The sequence below is a fragment of the Enhydra lutris genome, unplaced genomic scaffold (genome assembly GCF_002288905.1).
Source record: "Enhydra lutris kenyoni isolate GAN:26980312 unplaced genomic scaffold, ASM228890v2 scaffoldscaffold23, whole genome shotgun sequence".
In the NCBI taxonomy this organism is placed as follows: Eukaryota; Metazoa; Chordata; class Mammalia; order Carnivora; family Mustelidae; genus Enhydra; species Enhydra lutris.
In genome coordinates, this window is record NW_019154107.1 from 25,544,835 (window position 1) to 25,565,002 (window position 20,168).

At 37.6% G+C, this 20,168-nt stretch overlaps 1 protein-coding gene across 8 annotated transcripts in view; it reads left to right on the forward strand.

The window, feature by feature from the left end:
* LOC111150336 (lysine demethylase 6A) overlaps positions 1-20,168 on the forward strand; it is a 203,904-nt gene that overhangs the window by 89,640 nt on the left and 94,096 nt on the right. For all 8 annotated transcript variants that reach the window (XM_022507788.1, XM_022507793.1, XM_022507791.1 and 5 more), the window contains exons 5-6: positions 10,793-10,851; positions 19,545-19,665. In XM_022507788.1, coding sequence (XP_022363496.1) covers positions 10,793-10,851; positions 19,545-19,665 — 180 coding nt within the window. The remainder of the gene's footprint in view (positions 1-10,792; positions 10,852-19,544; positions 19,666-20,168) is intronic.

Genomic DNA, 20,168 nt, shown 5'->3' on the forward strand with positions numbered 1-20,168 from the left:
GAGGCTTAGGTTTGTCTCAGTATTTGTTCAGTATCTGGTCAATTTCTATAGTGCTGGAAATCAGAGTCCTAAATTTAAATAAAACACAGTGACATCCAGGGATTGATTGAAATTGCATTGACTTTGTACATTTAAAAAAAAAAAAAACTCTCATTATAAAGAGACTACTGTCTTTCTTAATATTTTATATAATTTTTCCACAATGTTCTTGTGCATATTATAAGGTATATTTTATATTTTGTAGCTTTATTGCTATTATAAATGTCCTTTTAATTTTTAAGATGTCTGCTCATATATAGAACTGCAGTTGGCTTTTATATGTTAAGTTAAAATTATCAAGCAATTTCACTAACTTTTACTAACTTGACTAATTTGTCTGTGTTACTTTGGATTCTGTGTAGATTATCCTGCCTTTGTAATTAATAGTTTTTTTTTTGTTATTTATAATTTTTTTATCTTTTTGCCTGCTGTTGTGGTAATTAGGATGTCAGCACAGTGTTGATTGAAAGAGGTGCTAGAGTACCTTTGTTGTTTGCCTTCTTAAAGGGAATGTTATAAATGTTTTACCATTAACTATGATTACTTACAGTTGTTATTATTATTATTATTATTATTTGGGAAATAACAAACCAAGAAGAGGAAGGGACTTCTTTTTCTTCTTCTTCTTCTTCTTCTTCTTTTTTTTTTTTTTTTTTAAGTTTTTTTTTTTTTTTTTTTGACTGATCACAAGTAGGCAGAGAGGCAGGTAGAGAGAGAGGGGAAAGCAGGTTCCCTGCTGAGCAGAGAGCCCGATGTGGGGCTCGATCCCAGGACCCTAAGACCATGACCTGAGCCAAAGGCAGAGGCTTAACCCACTGAGCCACCCAGGTGCCCCAAGAAGAGGAAAGGACTTCTTTACCAAAAGCCGACTGTTAAAAATATCATTTTAAAAGTCAGCATTTTTCTTTTGTATGCAAATGTTTAGTCTGCATCCACTGAGATAGTTTTATATTTTTTCTGTTTAAACCAATCTCTTATTTCTAAAGTAAGTTCAAATTGGTAATAAGTTTTTATCATTGTTAAATGATTGGGGTCACTAACATGTAATTTTTTACATTAAAAAAATTATTTATTAGAGAAAGGGAGAGAGCAAGTACAAGCGGTGGGGGAGAGGCAGAGGGAAAGAATCCCAAGCAGACTCCCTGCTGAGCCCTGAGATCATGACCTGAGCCAAAACTAAGAATTGGAAGCTCAACCGACTGAGGCACCCAGGTGCCCCAGTATCTTTACTTTTTTGTTCATAATTGGAATTGGTCTATATTTTTCCTTTCTTGAGTTGTCTTTTTCTGATGCCTTGGAGCTGGTTCTGCATTCTAGGAGCTGCTCAGAGGAGGAGGAAGCAGAGGGCAACAACCCTTTCCTTTAAGGGGATCATGAGATCATACACATCCTTCATACATACCTCATTGGTGAGAATGTAATAATTTGAGCATTCCTAGCTGCAAGGGAGGCTGAGAAATGTATTTTGTCTGGTCATAAGAGGATAGAAAACAGTAAGGGAGGGTACATGTTGTTACAAAACAGACTGTACTCATAGTACAAATTAACCTCATGTTAATTGGCCAGTAGGAATTATGTCTGTATGACCTGAAAGTTATTGTTTCACTTAAGTTTTCTTCTAGATAAAGGGAATATAATTACAACCTCTTTAAGGAAGAGAAGATCTCTCAGATGGCTGCTACACTAGTAGCAGGAGTGCTATAGTCTGGATTTTAAGAAAATTAAACACAAGTGCCTACATCCTCTTCCTTAGAAAGGCACATCCCCAGTGTTTTACAGTCACAGCTCTCAGCTATTTTCAGTACCTGCCAGCTCTGATCTAATTAAAGGGTTGCCAGCATTCCAGCTTCATTCTTTTGTTCATTTTTTAAAAGATTTTATTTATTTATGAGAGAAAGAGAGCATGAACAGGATGGGAGGGGTAGAGGGAGAAGCAGACTCCTGCTGAGCAGGGAGCTCAAAGCAGGGCTTGATCCCAGGACCTTGAGATCATGACCTGAGCCGAAGGCAGGCACTTAACTGACTAAGCCACTCAGGCACCTCTGTTTTGTTCATTTTTAGCATCAACTCTCATAACCTATGACCATGCTCAACTTCCCACTTGAATGGTTCAGCCTATCTCCTGATACCAGTTACTATTTTTAAAGTCTGGTTATAATGTTGCATGGGTTTTTGTTTTTTTGTTTTTTTGTTTTTTAAGATTTATGTGTTTACTTTTAAAAAAGAGAGAGAGTGCAGGGGTAAGAGGCAGAGCGAGAGGGGAGAGAGAATCCCAAGCAGACTCCATGCTGGGTGTGGAGCCCGATTTGGAGCTCCACCCTAGGACCTGAGATTACGACCAGAGCCAAAACCAAGAGCTGAGCGTGTAACCGACTGTGCCACCAAGTGCCCCATATGTTGCATAGATTTTTGAGTAGTCTTGTCCATAACTCTATTTCATTTCTAAGTCCTCTTATTTTTAATGTGCAGTTTTTTTTTTTTAACAGCGTGTGAGACTTAATGAGGAATTTTATGTATCATGCTTTATCCATTGAGTACTTATCACGTGCCAGATAAATTTTTGGAGGTGTTAGAGACATTATATCTTTTTTCTAAAAATCTCATGTGCCAGGTAGTATTTTATGTGTATGATCTTACTTAATTCCTTAAAGCAACACTGTGAAACTGAGACTCAGTTAATTAACTTGTTTCATGAGTCTTAATAGGTAATAAATAACAACATTGGAGCTCGGACCCAAGTCTGATGGCCCTTGGAGTCTGATTTCTTGATCACTATGCAGTGTTATGCATAGGATTTGGGAGCAAACTTCTCCTCTAATACTATAATTTTGGACACGATGGATATAATGAGCTTTAGCAATCTCCTTTGCTATATTATTATAATTGGGAAAACCCTTTTAAGTGTCCAAATTAAGGAAGTGATTCAGTATAAATTGAATTTAACAAATTATTAAATTCTTTGATGAAAAAGCGTGTAACAGTTATTGAAGGCTGTTAGAGATTGATTTATTCAGCAGCAAAACTTTCCTAAGTAAGTTACATATGCAGTTACTTTGCCGTGGGGATTAAAGGATGAATTGGGTTCTATCTCTACTAGTTAGACTCATATTCTAGTGGAGGAGATAAGAGCATATCTGTAATAGACATGGATATTCATTTGGAAATAAGTATCAAAAAACCTGACTCTCTTTGGGCTTGGGAATGCATCAGGTATTACTACTAGAAAGAGGAGGTGAGTGATGTGTTAAAGGATGAATATGAATTTGCCAGATTGAGAAGTGAGTTGAAGGAAAGATGGCTTTTTTTTTTTTTTTTTTTGTACGAGATACTTGTCCTGATAGAAGTGGTGGCTATGAGATTGGGAAAATTGAGCAAGGGTCATAAAATGAAATCCCTTTGAGTCACACTAGGTTGTAACGACTTTTTGGAGGAATTTTAAATAGAAGAGTGTCATGTAAGAGTTTTCGAAAGCTCATTGGCAGTGGTGTGGAACGTAATTGAAAGGAGGGAAATGGTGGGGGAGTTTAGAATTTGGAAGAAGAGTTAGGAAACTTGTAAGAGGCCAGGTAGACAAAGTAGAGGTCCTTACCTAGAGAAAGACTGTAAGAATAGAAAGGGGATCGATTCAAAGGCTTTTAGGTTATAAAATGAATTTTATGAATAGAATTAATGTGGTTTAGGGTGAGAAGGAGCTGAAAACAAAAACAGGACTACTTTTGTTGTGTTTAATTGGTGAGATTGTTACCACTATCTAAAATCTATAGTACCATTAGAACATCAGACTCCTCCTTTTCAGTCTAAGATTTATGGAATTTCAGGTATTTGTAGTATATCTAACAGGTAGAGGTAACGAGGCATTTGGAAATTTGTTCCTGAGCTTTAAAATGCCTTCAGTCTCCCCATCTCCTCTTTTGGTCCCCAGATAGGGTAAACAGCAGATTTTTTTGTTCCCATTGTGTATCACTAGCTGTGTGTGATTAGTATCCGAGAAGAATAAAATTAAGAAATTTGATATTTTTCTAAGAGTTTGGCTTGATTTTATTTCTTAATGATATTCCTGTATAAAAATACAATCAAATTGCTGTTCTATCCAGAGATTTCATATTTAACAATATCTTGGTAATCTCATCATTTAGAACCATTTAGTTGCCCGAAATGGCTAGCTTTAGCTTTGGTCTTATCTTAAAAAGATTTTAGAAGCTTGAATATTAACTTACTAATAGCCTTTTTTGTTAATCCCAGCCTCCCTTTGTCCAGGAAACAGCTGCCTTTTTACTGTTGTTGCTTATTGCTGCACACTTGTAGGATTCTAGGTCTAATCTTTCCTCAGAAAACCCAAACCATGGTAAATAGAAAGTGTCTGTGGCCTCAAGGGTGGTGGTGGTGGTGGGAGGGTGTTCTGATCTTAAATTTACTGTTACTCTTTTGTCTTTAAAGTATGTTCTTTCTTTCTTTCTGTCTTTCTGTCTTTCTTTCTAAGATTTTATTTCTTAGCGCATGTGTGCACGCCCAAGCCAGGGGAGGGACAGAAGGAGAGGGAGACGGAGGATCTTGAGTAGGCTCTGCGCTGAGCTTAGAGCTCACGAAGGGCTCAATCCCTCTACCCCTTGACCCTGACTGAGATCATGACTTGATGTGAAACCAAGAGTCCCCATGCTCAACCGACTGAGCCGCCAGGTGCCGCTAAGCATGTTTTCCTTTAAAGTCATGATATGAGGGGGTACCTGGGTGGTTCAGTTGGTTTAGCCTCCGACTCTTGATTTTGGCTCAGTTCATGATCTCAGGGTCAAGGGATTGAGCCCCGAGTGATCTCTAAGCTCAGCGTGGAGTCTGCTCAAGATTTTCTCCCTCTTGGGGCGCCTGGGTGGCTCAGTGGGTTAAACCACTGCCTTCGGCTCAGGTCATGATCTCAGGGTCCTGGGATTGAGCCCCGCATCGGGCTCTCTGCTCGGCAGGGAGCCTGCTTCCTCCTCTCTCTCTGCCTGCCTCTCTGCCTGCTTGTGATCTCTCTCTCTGTCAAAGAAATAAATAAATAAAATCTTTAAAAAAAAAAAAAAAAGATTTTCTCCCTCTTCATCCCCTTCTGTCCCCTGCCCCCCGCTACAACTTATGGGTGCGCATGCTCTCTCAAAATAAATAAATTAAATTTTATGGTATGTCTATGTCTGCCACTCCAGTGCCTGCCTGGTCTGATTTTTACACAAGAGTTGCTGCTTGTCACTGTTGGGAGGAAATACTTTACTTGGGTTGGGTGGGGGGGGGGGTGGTCTGCAAATTATCTGACAATAGATTAACAGAAGAAAAGACAAATTTTGTTTTTTTGTTTTGTTTATAGGTGCATGCTAGAGTTGCTTAGTAAGGAGTAATTCCCTCAGTAGCCAGAGATAAAAGTTTACTTATAAACCTAACAAAACAGGAAGGAATTTTAGGGCTTCATTGGGAAAGTATGAAATGTTCTTTTGAACTTAAAATGCCTAGGAGGCATTTTATTGGGAAGGTAGGGAAAGTTGTGTTGGACTTTTTGATGCTGATGGGTATCCGAATTCACACTTCCTCTGCCGAGGGTCAGTATTTTCCCTATCAGTAACCTGCCTTGGAGGGGAGTCATTAGCAGCTTATTTCAGGGTGCTCCTTCTAGTTTAGATGTTTATTTTATTTTATTTATTTTTTTTAAAGATTTTATTTATTTATTTGACAGAGAGAGAGAGATCACAAGTAGGCAGAGAGGCAGGCAAAGAGAGAGGAGGAAGCAAGCTCCCTGCTGAGCAGAGAGCCCCATACGGGGCTCGATCCCAGGACCCTGAGATCACGACCAGAGCCGAAGGCAGTGGCTTAACCCACTGAGCCACCCAGGCGCCCCTAGATGTTTATTTTTGTGGCTGCTGATTGTTCAGATGTTTTCAGGGTAAAGTAATTTTCATTCCACTTTGGTGGGCTGTTAACACCTTCATTACTTTGGAGACCATGACATACTAACAGAAGGAAGAAGAGGAGGAAAGGAAACATTTATGCACAGAAAGCACTAGCTTTCCTTGAAACCCCATGGTAGAATCTGCTTGTCTCGCTGGTTAGAACTGTGTCACATTGCCAACTTTATTACTCTTGCTTTCCAATCCACTTTTACATAAGTATGTTCATGAAAATGGAAGTAGAACCCCTAGTGCCCTTCCCTTCAATTTCGAAGTAGTCTGGGGAAGCTGAAAAGAAGCTAAGGAACAGCTAGGAAGAATAAAGGTTATAGTGTCCTAACTCCAGAGGACTGCAGAGTGCTCCCCTCTCACAACTAGGCCTGGAGCTCTGATTTAGGAGCAGAGCACTTAGGACTTTCTTTATTTTGTGTGTGTGTTTGTGTGTTTCTTTTCTTTTCTTTTTTTTCCATTTGAGAGACAGAGATGGAGTGAGAGAGCATAAGTGGGGTGAAAGGGTAGGGAATTGGGGGGAAGAAGCAGGCTCTCCCCGCTGAGCAGGGAGCCTGACAAGGGGCTCAGTCCCAGGGCCCTGGGATCATGATCTGAGCCGAAGGCAGACACTTAACCGACTGAGCCACCCAGGTGCCCCTAGGAGTTTTTTAAGAGCTATGTTGGGAATCAGTGAAAACACTACTGTGGACTCTGGTATTGGTGAACTGCTAACTTTAATGAACCACATCCGTCATAATAACTTCACTGTAGGCACAGTGTAAGAACCTTCAGTGCAAGTGGATAGCAATCTCATCAAGTTATAATTTCTTAATTTGGGTTGGTGATGGGTACTATAATCCAGTCAAGGTCAGAAGTTGGCAAACTTCTTTTGTAAAAGGCCAGAGAGTAAATATTTTAGGTTTTTTTTCTGAGCCTGATAGTCTCTCTTTTGCAACTATTCAGTTCTTTTGGAGCTGGAAGCAGCTATAGACAGTAAGTAAATGGGTGGATGTAGCTATGTTCCGGTAAAACTTATTTACAAAAACAGGTGCCTGGCTGGATTTTGTCCATGTGCCATAGCTTGCTGACTCCTGGTATGGATACTCTAACTTCTGAAGATTTGTAGTGAAGCAGGAGTATATTTATTAAATAGTACGTTTCCCAGAAAGTTACTCCCCTGACTCCTCATGGGTTGAAGAATGACTACATCGAATTTAAATTAATTTCCATAACAGTGCCTTTGCTCATCTATCCTTGCATAGATGCTTCTCAGTGGGGCTGCTCTTGGCATTTGTGGTGAGATTGTACATTGGGAGGGAATTCATTTATGTAAGAGCATATAGCCATTCATACCTCCAGGTCAGTTTCTAAAGATGGGTGATTTAGAACCCCTGGCTGAGGAGGCTTGTTTTTCCTTCTCCTTTCCCAGCTATCCTCGAGAACAGTACCCAAGTATTTCCCCTTTTCCTAGTCCTTATTATACTTTGTTAACTCTTAAATGGTTGTCGCTTGGAATATATTATTATGTACTTAATTTCATAATCTTTTGTCATTAAATTGTAAATTCAGTGAGGGTGGGGATTTTTGTCTGCTCACAGCTCTTCCCAGTGCTGATAACTGCTGTGACTCATAATAGATGCTCAATAAAAGTTTGAATTACATTGTTTACTGTTACGGAAAAATTAATTCCTTGCTGAAATATATAAGCTCCTGGTTAATAGGAACCGTTATTCATACTAATTCTGTGTCATCTCGCAAGCTGAGTTTAATAACTGAACTTAAATACTGGGTGATTCAATTTGCTAAACCTTTGGGCGTCTGCTGTATAGAAGGCACTGTGTTAGGTGATAACGGGATACACACATGATTAGCATTCCTGCCTCTCAGCATTTTTGTCTGATGAGATAGGGTTTAGTCAATACACAAATAACAAAAAAATAGTAGTTAAGAGTGAACTCTGGAGGCAGGCCTAGATTTAATTCCTATGTCCACTACTTAGTACCTGACTTTTTGAGCAAGTTGTTTAATCTTTCTGATCCTTGTTTCTTTATTCTATAAAGGAAGCTCTCCACCACCTCACAGGGTGTTAGAACCTTCAAAAAGAAATGATGATATTAGCATTTTGCATTAAATTAAGTTCTTACTATTAATAATGTAGTAGGATAGAGACATTGTGCTGAGGCCAAATTTAGAGGTTGGAAAAATTACTTCTGGGTTGAGGTGGGAGAAGCAGCAGAGCTTCATGGGGGAAGATGTCGTTTAAAGTGGATCTTAAATAATTGATAGAATTTCTGAGGTGGCAGGGATAGGGTAAGATTTCCTAGAGTGGGAAGGATAAGCTAGGAGCAAAGTAGGGAGGTTGGGAGAGACCAGGTATTTCCTGAAAGCAGAAATTCTCCTCAGTAAATTCCACCATACCCCACACCACCTTCTGTGAGTAATTAGCTAAATAGGTGAAAGATGTTAATCTGTTACTCAGCCATGAAGACAGTTGTCTTTCAAATCTAGACTTTCTGGGTAGAATGCTTGATAACTCTGAATGAACTACACTTGCATTCTTAGTGTCACTGTTCCCCCCAGTCCCTGTCACCTGCACAGATTAGATTGCATACTTCTTGACTGCAGGGGAAGTATGTTTTAATCAGTTTGGCTTGTTCAACTCTTGAGTGTCCCTGAACACCTAGTAAATGCTCAGCATATTTCAGGGGGTGGGGAGTAGGGTGGTGAATGAATGATCCTGATTAAAGCCAGTTCCAAATAAATTAAAAATTTTTTAAAAAATATGAACTTTTGAAATAGATGTTGTCTGAGACCTTTGTGAATCCCCATATCTGTGAATACTCTTGTAGCATGCAGTTTTCTCATTTGGAAAGCTGGGGGTAATGAGGATTTAATAAAATTAACTCTTCATATTTATTACATTTTAAGATGTACTTAAAACATTTTTCAGTGTTTCCAGAAAGGTACTTGGAATTCAGAGGAAGTGTACAATATAATCCTAGAACAAAGTTTAGTATTTTTTAAAAAAGATTTTATTTATGTATTTGACATCTGTTTTGACATAGATATTTATCTATTTGTCAGAGGGGGAGAGCGCAAGTAGGCAGAGAGGCAGGCAGAGAGAGAGGGGGAAAGCAGGCTCCCTGATAAGCAGAGAGCCCAAAACAGGGCTCCATCCTAGAACCCTGAGATCATGACCTGAGTCTAAGGCAGAGGCTTAACCCACTGAGCCACCCAGGTGCCCTGATCAAAGTTTAGTATTTTTTTTTTTTTTAAAGATTTTGTTTATTTATTTGACAGAGAGAGATCATAAGCAGGCAGAGAGGCAGGCAGAGAGAGAGAGGAGGAAGCAGGCTCCCCACTGAGCAGAGAGCCTGATGCGGGGCTCGATCCCAGTACCCTGGGATCATGACCTGAGCCGAAGGCAGAGGCTTTAACCCACTGAGCCACCCAGGTGCCCCCAAAGTTTAGTATTAAAAAGAAACATTTGCAGGCCAAAAGTCATCCAGCTGTCTACACTTCAGTTGACACTTTAAACCTCACTGATTCCTTTTCTCTAACCAGTGACCATAGTGACTGTGGGATAAGTACTGTAGTCCCTCACACCTAGGGCAAGATGATTTTAAGAATGTTCCACACTGTCTACTAGAGATCCCCAGCAGGATTGAGTGCCGGCTGTATAACCAGCCATATTGCACTCTTTATTGGCATCCTTCCCTTCCCTGCCTCACTTTTCCACTCCTTTACTGGTATTTCCTAGGGCAACTTCCTGAATAAACTATATTTAAAACTTTCTGTCTCAGGGTGGGCTTCTGGGGAAATACAACCCAAGACTGTGTGGCAAGAAGCATTTTATTAAGAGTCTAAAATTTTCAGGTTTTAGAATATAGGTTTGTAGAAATTTCTTCACCAGAATCAGTGTGAAACCTTTTTTATTATTTTTTTTTTTAAACAGATAAGGTTTACTAAAACGGATTTGCTTATGTACTGGAGAAAACATGTATTAGATACTCAAACATTTGCCCTTTTTGAATAAACGGTGTATAGCTAGCTAGTTCCTATTCGGAGGCCAGAGGTCAGAATGAGTCTGAATAAGCATCTTTCTGTTCTGTACTACAAAAGGAATCACTGATGTTAGTTTACTTTTTTTTTTTTTTTAAGTTTTATATTTTAGAGAGAGAGAACAGGCACGGTGGGGTGGGGAGAGAAATCTCAAGCAGGCTCCCTGCTGAGCGGAGAGCCCAAGCAGGGCTGGATCTCAGGACCCTGAGATGGTGACCAGAGCCAAAATCAAGAGTTGGACACTTAACCAACTGAGCCACCCAGGCGCCTCAGGAATCACTGATGTTAAAGCCCCAAATGTAAATGGCTAGGTATCATTTTAGCATGTTTTTTTTTTTTTTAAACCACTAAAATTTGTTCTAAGTTTATATTGTACATTTCCTTGAATTGTAAATACCTTCCTGGCAGCACTGAACATAAAATTAAATCTAGTTAAAGAAACAAAAAACCAGAGAAAGAATACAGATGCAAGCAAGAGAGAATAGGATAGCACAATCCATACATTTTCTTATTCCTGAGTAATAGATTTTTATTTAGGATGTGTCCATGGAATTCTGCTGATAGATTTTTTATTTCAGGGCAGGTTTGATTAAAAGAAACCAGAGAATCTTTCCAAGTTGGGTTGTGTGCCATCTGCTGACTCATCACTGTTATTCTGGTGTTCTAAAAATATATTGTAATATATTGTAATGCAAGATAGTTTTAATAACTTAAAATATCTTTGATACACTATTTTATAATAACATTATATGCATTAGACTCAAATGGTTTCTTTTTCCTTTTATTTACAGAATGCTGCCTTTTTATATGGTCTTGGTTTGGTCTACTTCCATTACAATGCATTTCAATGGTAAGTTGACACGAAACTGGTAACTCCAGTTATTTCTAGTAAGTGGCTTGTTTTGTTTGATATTGTATGTGTATGTATAATAAATACAAAATATTTTAATGTCACTAAGCCTGTGGTTTTCAGTACTCTCTTGAATTGATTAGATTGTTTACTCAGAGATGTTGACCCACTTTAGATTGTTAGAGTTGTATGCGTTCCTAAAAGAATATCATATGAGTTTCTGATTGAAGAAGGCTTAGATCAGAAAGCTTTTGGAATTTCTCATTCATTATGGACCAGTGGTCCCCAGATTATTTGAACTGGAGAATGACTATGCTCTCACATCTCAAGGTCTGTAGGTAAATTATCTTTGATGACCAGTATGTTTACCTTTTTCAGACTTTTAGACAAGATTGGCTGTCCCCCCCACCCCCGTATATATGCATGTGCATACTAGTATCTTCCAATTTCCAGTAACTAGGCATCAAATTACAAGCTCTCGATTCTCTCATTTATAAAATAGGAGTAATGGTACTACCTTCAGAGTCAGAGATTATGATAGGAATATGTAAGAATTTATGAACTATAAAATGTAGGGCCCTGTTGTTAACGGCCTTTGCCCCTTTGTTGTTTTTCTTGTTTAGGAGACAAGATAATAGTGTTCTCCAATGGAAATAACATAGAATTTGAGTTGGAAGATAGGTATTCTGGTCTCAGCGCTGTCACTTAATTTGATCTTGAGTTAAATAGACTCCCTAGGTCTGTTTCTCTCTCTCTCTCTCTCTCTCTCTCTCTCTCTCTGTGTGTGTGTGAGAGAGAGAGAGAGAATTTTTTTTTTAAAGCTCAGTGTAGTCACTTGCCTTTTCTACTTCACAGAGTTTTGATGATAAGATGAGATAATGTATATTTTGTAAACCATAAAGCCCTATCCAGACATTTTTTTTTTGAAGCATATCTAATTTTGTCAGAGTCCCTTCTGTTCTCCTTAATTTTAACCTGAGTGAATGCTGTGAGAGTCCAAAGCAAAGTTTTGACCAAAGGTTATAACCCTGTCATACATGTACCTGTTGGTCACCCTGGGTATTTATTGCAGAGCTTTTAATTATGTATTGGCAGTGATTCAGTATGGTTTCCCTAAAGATGAAACTGTAGACATGGATGACTTTTCCTATATGCTTTTTCTTCCCTCTTTGCTTTTCATTCTATTGGGTTTTGATCATCTGTGGAAGCACTGCATTGTTAGAGAATACCTGTGTGTGTGTATATATAGAGTATTGTAATCATTCAGATCACTCATTTTGTTTGTAAACTTTACAAAAGTTTAATTGGTCTTTATAAAAGAAGTTTTATGATTTCTTTCTCTTGAATTATCCTTTACTATAGGGCAGTCCTAAACTTAAGCCTCCTAACCTCATGTCCAGTGCTTCATATTTAAAACCAAGGATACATTACAAATGTTTTAAAATAGTCTTAGTTTCTTGAAGATCCTATTCATCGAATACACAGCTTACAACCAGAAGTGTTCTTAGAGATAACTTAGTTTATTCCCTTAATTTTGTAGATGACGAAAGCAAGGTGTATATATAACTGAATATTACATAACTGTTTAGTGGCACAAGTGAGGTTATGCTTCAGATTCCCCAATTTAATGTTTTTGTTGTTGTTGTTGTACTCTGACCCCAGGTTTGAAGATTGACAGTTATTTTTTTAACCAGTCTTCGCATTTGTTCTCCTGGGCACATTGGTACATTCTTTGTGGCTAGCCAGAAGTAATTTAGGTGAAACCTGGGGCAAGGAACTCTGCAGTTTAGGAATGGACATGTATACCACACACCAGCCGTTTTTTATCTACCTGTGATAACATATGAGCTCCCTGTAGATTGAAGATATAGACATAAAATCAGTAATGAAACCATCAGCAGTTCAAAAGTGGATTACTTTCCTAAGTACGTGACCATGTCAACTTAGGAGATTTTTAGCTGTGGAACATTATATCATATGACCCCTTATCTGTATATGATTTTGTATCCTTCAGTTGACCTAAGAAATGAAACTGCATGATACAAGGACAGTGCAATGTCTGAATTAACAAGTGCCCTCTGGTCTGTCGATTCTGTCCTGGTCACCACCATTTTCTCACGTCTTAAGTTTCACCTCTAGCTGCTTCCTAAAATGACATATTTCACACCCTGTCTGAATCCATCCTAGCTGTGTGCTTCCTCTCTTGCTGGTCAGATGTTTTTTGTGCCCCATCCTTTAACTTACTTTGCTATTTCTTGAACATATGGAGAATTAGAAAGCATGGAGTAGTTCTTGCTTCATGAGTTTCAGAATACAGCCTTAAGTGTTAGGAACGTCCTGTGTTTGTGTTTTATTATGTTTTGTTTGTAAGTAGCTGTTAATTCCTGGGATCAAGCATTTTTCTTTTCCCTGAAATTATTTACATGAAATTTTGGGATATGTTGAAAAAATGTTTCTAGAGGAGAGTGTATTATGCCCTTTTTTGTATTGTTAGCTGTAAGGATCTGCCTAGGATGTCTCAGAATGTTTTATCTTTAGTATATTTGTAGTTTCAATAAACTTCAATACTTAGTAATGGTGTCTGTTGGCATCTGCTAGGTTAATAAGTGTTTGGTGGTAATGTATACGATCAATGTGTGTTGGGGTTGGTGATGGTGACTTAATATTATTGAGAACAGTTTTATTAAGTATAGTTTTATCTGTTAACTTGTTTGCCTTGTTTCTTGCCATAGTCTGCCCATTTTTTCTGTTGGAGTTGATTTTATTGGTTAGCTTCTAGATCAGTTGTTACTGGTTAGTTTTCCCACTTTTCGGTTGTATTCTCTTCTTAGAGGAGCCCATGTCAGAAAGTAGTAGAGCACCTACAACATCCTCATTGGACTGAGGATGCTTATTCAGTTTTACTATTGATCCTACTCTTTGTTGTGGGAGCAGAGTTAAGAAAGATGTCCAGAAGGGGAAAGACAGAGAAACACAAAAGTATAAATGGCTTTATAAAGCCATTCCTTTACAGGTGCATGAATGCACACCCATGCCTTCACTTGTTCTTGCTCTTGAAGGGGCACATTGCTTGGGGTACCTTGAACTGAGTTTCTTCTTGCCTTAAAGTGAGAAACTCATGTCCTTGGGTGAGAAGAATTGAAATACATACAGTAATAAATTATTACAGCTTATAGCCATACTTCTAAATATATCCATCTGAAAATTCTTATCAAGCCTCTTTCTGACCTGCAACCTTTTATATTCCCGTTGATCCATATCAGAAGGGTCTTACAGTGGCAATCTAAGAGATACATAATTCTGTGCTAGAGGCATAGGATTTTGGAAATTAAGCTCCCAAATGTAACTGAGAGGCCTGTTAAGGAAATATAGTGATTATTGTTGACATTAAAAAGGGTTAGCGAAGTGAAGTGGAGGTGAGATTAGAAACATAGAAGTATTAACACATCACAAGTGAAGTTTTTTTAGGATTAATTCCTTAAGCACTGTACCAATCACAACTGTTCTTAAAAGTGGAGGAATATCTATTCTCCATTGTGGTGACTACTTTGGGTGCAAATAAACCTAATGTCTTTGGGATACTGCCATTGATCCTGAGGCTTGTCTAGCATGGAGTCTGGCAGAAACTTAATATTTAATAAATATTTTTGAGCTATCATAATACAAAGTAATGTTCTTAGATGAAAAGCTTAAGTATATAGTTCCATTAAAATGAAACAGTTCATGTTAACATGTGGTGTTTATTATGTACACTTCTGTTTTGACAAAACTAGCATTTAACTGAGGCAGTTCTGGTAGTTAATGCTTACCAGTGACACATAGATTGCCAGAGAGAATTTGGAAGGGCTTGGACTAATTAAGCTTCAGGGAAATTACGGATAAAAACATAGATCTTTGCAAGAGGAGAAGGAAAAAAGGTCTCCCACTGTCTGAGGTGATGAAAAGAAGACTGGCTAAAGAGCAAAAAAGAAAGCCATGAAGTAACATATTAGCAAATGACAAGGTGGAGAACTTCTGTGTGATATTTCTAATTTAGCCTCACATTTAAGATCCTCTCTGGTTCAGCCTCAAATAATCCTTCTAGCTTACTGTTCCCCTAAATATATTCTTTGTGTCAGTCACACTGTATTAACATTTCCCTAGAAACAAATTGAGCATTTTTTCAACCTATGTAACTTTGTGCCATTTACTATGTTTGGTCTGGCTTCTCTTAACCATCCCTATCTTTAAAAATCCTGCCTTGTCTGTCTCTTTGACGACTTCATCAAATCTTTGATTTGGCTCATTTAAAAGGAACCTCTACATTTTATAATATCTATGTGTGGAAGTATTTATCTGTTGGGTATATACATGTTATTACTGATTTAGAGTTAGAATATTCTCCCTTTTATCAGTACAGAATTTTGTGGTATTAGACCATTTATCCCTTCAGATATCCCTGAGGGAAATTTCCAGACTCAGCTTTATTAGCCTTAGAAAAGTTAAAAGTTTTATTATATCTCTTTCCAAATGTACTGAAACTGTTCTAGGGATGTTTAGTTAATATCATTATTTTTACTATAGTTTGGTAAAGTCCTGAGGAGGCATTTTCTTTTTTAATGACTTTTAGAAACAAAAAGTGCATATTGCTATGCATAATTATCATTGGCATTTATTCTCAAAATCTAAAAATGTAATGTTTATATTACCAAAATTATTGCTAGGGAATATGCTTTAATATTTGAAAAGTATAAACCTTTCCAGACATAATATCATGAAAATATTTTATAATTTTGGGTAGCCATTTTTCATGTTCTGAAATTCTGTGTCATCAGAATACTGAGGTCAGCAGAATTTATCTGTCTTGGTGTTTTTAAGCTAGTTTGTGGTGCAGAGATCATGCTTTGGCTACATGCAGTTTGGTGAGGTAAGAATGTGGTAAAATGACCAAAATTAGAATGTAGTCTGAAGGATAACTGTTTTCTCCACATACTCCCTGTCTCTGTCTGTCTGTCTGTCTCTCTCTCTCTCTCTCTCTCTCTCTCACACACATACACACACACACACACACACACACCTTTTTCCTTTTTTCCCCTAAGGTGGGGAAAAACTGAGGAAGCACACAGGAGAGATAGGTAAAAAGCTTAGAAAAGGAAATGAAAATGAACCTAGATATATTTTGTTAGATGCCAAGAGGTCAGTAAATAGACTTTGGAGCATTGCTGTTTCCTGCCCCCAGGAGAAGCCCAGTCAACCAACTATCAAAGTGATGGCATTAGTAAACATCTATTAAACTTAACTGTTTTCTTTATTAGACAACTAAAGATAAAAGAGAAGTGTGGACCTCAAGGAATAGGCCACTTGGAAAAACTGGTGATAGTATACCACTGTTTAGAGAATAAAGTGATTTGATTATACAGTGGACCTAACTACTGGTTAACACTAAGTGAAACATAGTTGGTGTTGAGTTTGGGTGGTCAGTCTTTTAGGTAATAGTGGATATAGGGTGAAATAGAAGAAATGAAAATATTTCAGATTAGGAGACCATCCTGAGGAGAAGACGTGAAGTCAAGAGGGCCAGTATTTGTGTAAAGAAATTCCTGAAATAAGCCAGGTCACAGCTGAGGAAGAACAGTGTTGGATCATAACTGAGAATAGAATTGAATGGGTACTAGGTACTGGTCACAGACCTTAAATGCTACATGGAGATTTGACTTAGAGAGTATCATGGTTAGTAGGCAATTACAGGAGGCTCATGTTTGAGGAAACATGGATAAGCGAGAGCAGAGCAAGGGTGTCCTTAAAGAGCCTATCCATTTCAATAATCTAGTAATGCAAGATATTGAATTTGAGGAAAGTTTTGAAACAACAAGAAGAACTTAATCATTCAGTATATATTGGTCATACCATCTCATGGGCACTTAAAGAAGATTTATTTATTTATTTATTTATTTGACTGAGAGAGCGTGCGAGTGAGCCATAATGGGGGTATGGGGGAGAGAAGAGTCTTTTTGTTGTTGTTGTTGTTAAAAATTTTTATTTATTTGTCAGAGAGAGAGAGTACAAGCAGAGGGGGCGGCAGGCAGAGCGAGAAGCAGGCTCCCCGCTCTGTAAGGAGCACAATGTGGGACTCAGTTCTGGGACCCTGGGATCATGACCCCCGCCGAAGGCAGACACTTAACCAGCTGAGCCACCCAGGCATCCTGAGAAGGGAGAGGCTTAAGCAGACTCCAAGCTGAGTGCAGAGCCTGATGCAGGGCTCAGTCCCACAACTCTGAGATCACAGACTGAGCCAAAATCAGGAGTCGGACGCTTAGCCAGCTATGCCACCGAGGCGCCCCTCATGGGCACTTTTAATAGTCCTTAAAGAATAAGCACAGGGTAGCCTGAACTAGTATGTTGGAACATGTGTTTTTGCTTATAGGTTAATTTTTTTTTTTAAATTTCTAGTGCGTTAACATACATAGAAAACTTGTTAAAGTAAACTAATGTTTCTTTGCACTTATGTGACATTGTGAACTAAGTGCATAAGATGTCTGTACCAAAGGCACCTATAGAGTAAAACACCTCTACAAATTTAGGGATTCAGAGGAAAGGCCAGAAATAGAAAGTAAGATGGAGTAGGAAATAATTTCTCCCAAGGGCTTGCTACTGATTCTCTGTATTGTCCTTACTGCTTTTCTCATATGCCCTTCCTTAGACAGTTTTTCTTTCTTAACTTCTTTTTTTTTCTCCTTTATTTCTTTTCTTTGCTGTCTTTCACTTCCCTTCTTTTTCTTTCATATCTTTGATTCAGGCCTGCCTGGGTTTTTTATTGGCACATGTGGACATTGCTTAGTTCTGAACATTCCACAAGAGAGTTATCTGACCCATCTCATAAATTAAGGTTCATTAGGATTTTATGAAGCATTACCCTCAATTTTTATTATTATAAAATACAACATATTTAAAAATGTATAAACAGAAGTATACATCTTAACATGTTATATATAAAATTAGGTCAAGAAATAAAAAATTGCCTTTTAGCCCAAAAGCTTCCCCCAAACTCCTGCATACCCTTTCCCAATTGTATCCTGTTTTAATTGGCCTCATTTACAGCTGCAGTTGTTCTCTTCCTAACCTTTTATGTGCTGAGCCCCACCCCCCCCCAACAATTGTCTGTTTTGTTAGAAGGTGGTAGCACTAGTCATGACCAGGAGAACAATAGAGGCTGAACTGTACCTCCTCCTATGAGAAAGCTTTGAGAAAAGTACAAAGAGAATGTCTTAAAAATATGTAGATGTGTATCTTGAAGTCTGAGAGAAATAGAAAGCTGCCTTTGAATGAGAATGGTAATTTACACCAATTCTTTTCTGTCAGGTCTTTAGCTTCCCTCTTCTACCTGTACACATCAGATAATAAAACACATATACACCCACCCATTTAAAAAGTGATCTAACACATAGATCCCAGCCTCCTCTTCAGGAAGTAAGTATTTTACCAGATATAAAAGTATCTGATGCCAGACCTGTTGCACTCACCCTCACAATAAACATTACTCTTTAGAACCCTTAATTTTATAATAACCATGTACATAGACCCACACAGTTTTTTTTGGGAAATAGATAATGCATGAATCAAAATAAAGTTACTTAAAAGACATAAGGGATATTGTGCTCTGTTTTGTGGTATAATATTATGAACTTTTTATATAAAAAGACTTTTTAGAATCCTCTAAGATTCTAAATAGCCACCTTTAAGATAAGTAGAGGCAGGGAATAGTTGATAAAAAGCTTTGTGAAGAATGTATTAGCTGGTACTTGGGATAAGCCTTAATTAAATATTGTAGAGAGATTTAAAATGATGCTCTAGTTACTGTTACATCTGGTATTACAATTTTCAAAATTCAAAGTAGACATTTTTCCTTGTCATGATTTTAATTTTTAGTAAGTAGTATATCTACATGATCAAATTAAGGTGTATAAAAATGTATTCAGTGAAAAGTGTTCTTTCCTCATGCTGTATTTGCTCTACTGGTAATCAAGACCATTTATAAAAGTTAAATTGTGAATTTGGGGTGAAAATAGGACGGTAGACCAATGGAAAGTGATAGATGATAAGAGAACCCAGAAACAGACCTACATAAATATGGACATCTAATTTAGGACAAAGTGGCACTGCAGAGCTGTGGTAAGGATGGTCTTTACTACAAATGATGCAGGGGCCATTGGATATCTGTATGGAAAAAATAAAATCTGAATTCACACCATATAAAGAATAAGGTACACATGGATTATAAATCTAAATATGAAAGATAAAGTTTTAAATAAACACTTACTCTTGTAGATTAAACTAGAAACAGGATTAATCTTTCCTCTTTAAAAAACAAAACTATCTGTCCTACCTCTCTTTCCCCTAGAAAATTCCAGAAACAATGAAATCAGCTATTTAAACTGAGAATTTTATTAAGCCATAAAATATTATTTGAATAATTGTGACTATACATTCATCTGATCTTTCTTTTCCCTTTATATTAAATTAGGTGATATACATTCAATTATATAAAAGACCCAGGTGCCACTGCCCAGTCTTTTTTTTTTTTTTAATAATACAGTCACGTAAAATAAATTTTCTTTAAAACCGTATTGCATAAAGCAGAAGTTTTACTGTGCTACCAAGCAAAAATTCATGCAAGTGTTAAAAAGTTAAGATATCTTATGTCTATATTCTTTCAGGGCAATTAAAGCATTTCAGGAGGTGCTTTATGTTGATCCCAGCTTTTGTCGAGCCAAGGAAATTCATTTACGACTTGGGCTTATGTTCAAAGTGAATACAGACTATGAGTCTAGTTTAAAGGTAGGTTTTTGGGTTTTTTCCAAGATACAATGTTTTACTTTGTGGATTTTTGTGGGGATGGGTTGTTGTTAAATATTAGAGCATTGAGAAATGTTGGAATTTATACTCGTACTTCAAAAGAAAATTTGAAAATTTAGGTGAAAGAACTGTTTTATTAGCTGTGAACCAGAAGATACACAAGATTGGATTTCAGGGTACAAAGTAGTTACGATCCTAAGACATAGGTAACTGATGATACCATTAAACTTACTTACTTTCTTTCTTTCTTTCTTTCTTTCTTTCTTTCTTTCTTTCTTTCTTTCTTTTCTTTCTTTCTTTAAGTTTTAATTGAAGTCTGTCATCAGGAGAATTTGAAGGTTTCAATCTCAGTTTGGACATCTAAATCAGTCCACTATAAGTGATTGGCCAGCATAGAGGTCAGGTCCAGCTGCTTAATGGTGCTGTGTCTGTGATCCCATCCTGGCCTATTTATTTGCATGGGTCTCACTAGAAATCTGTTGACC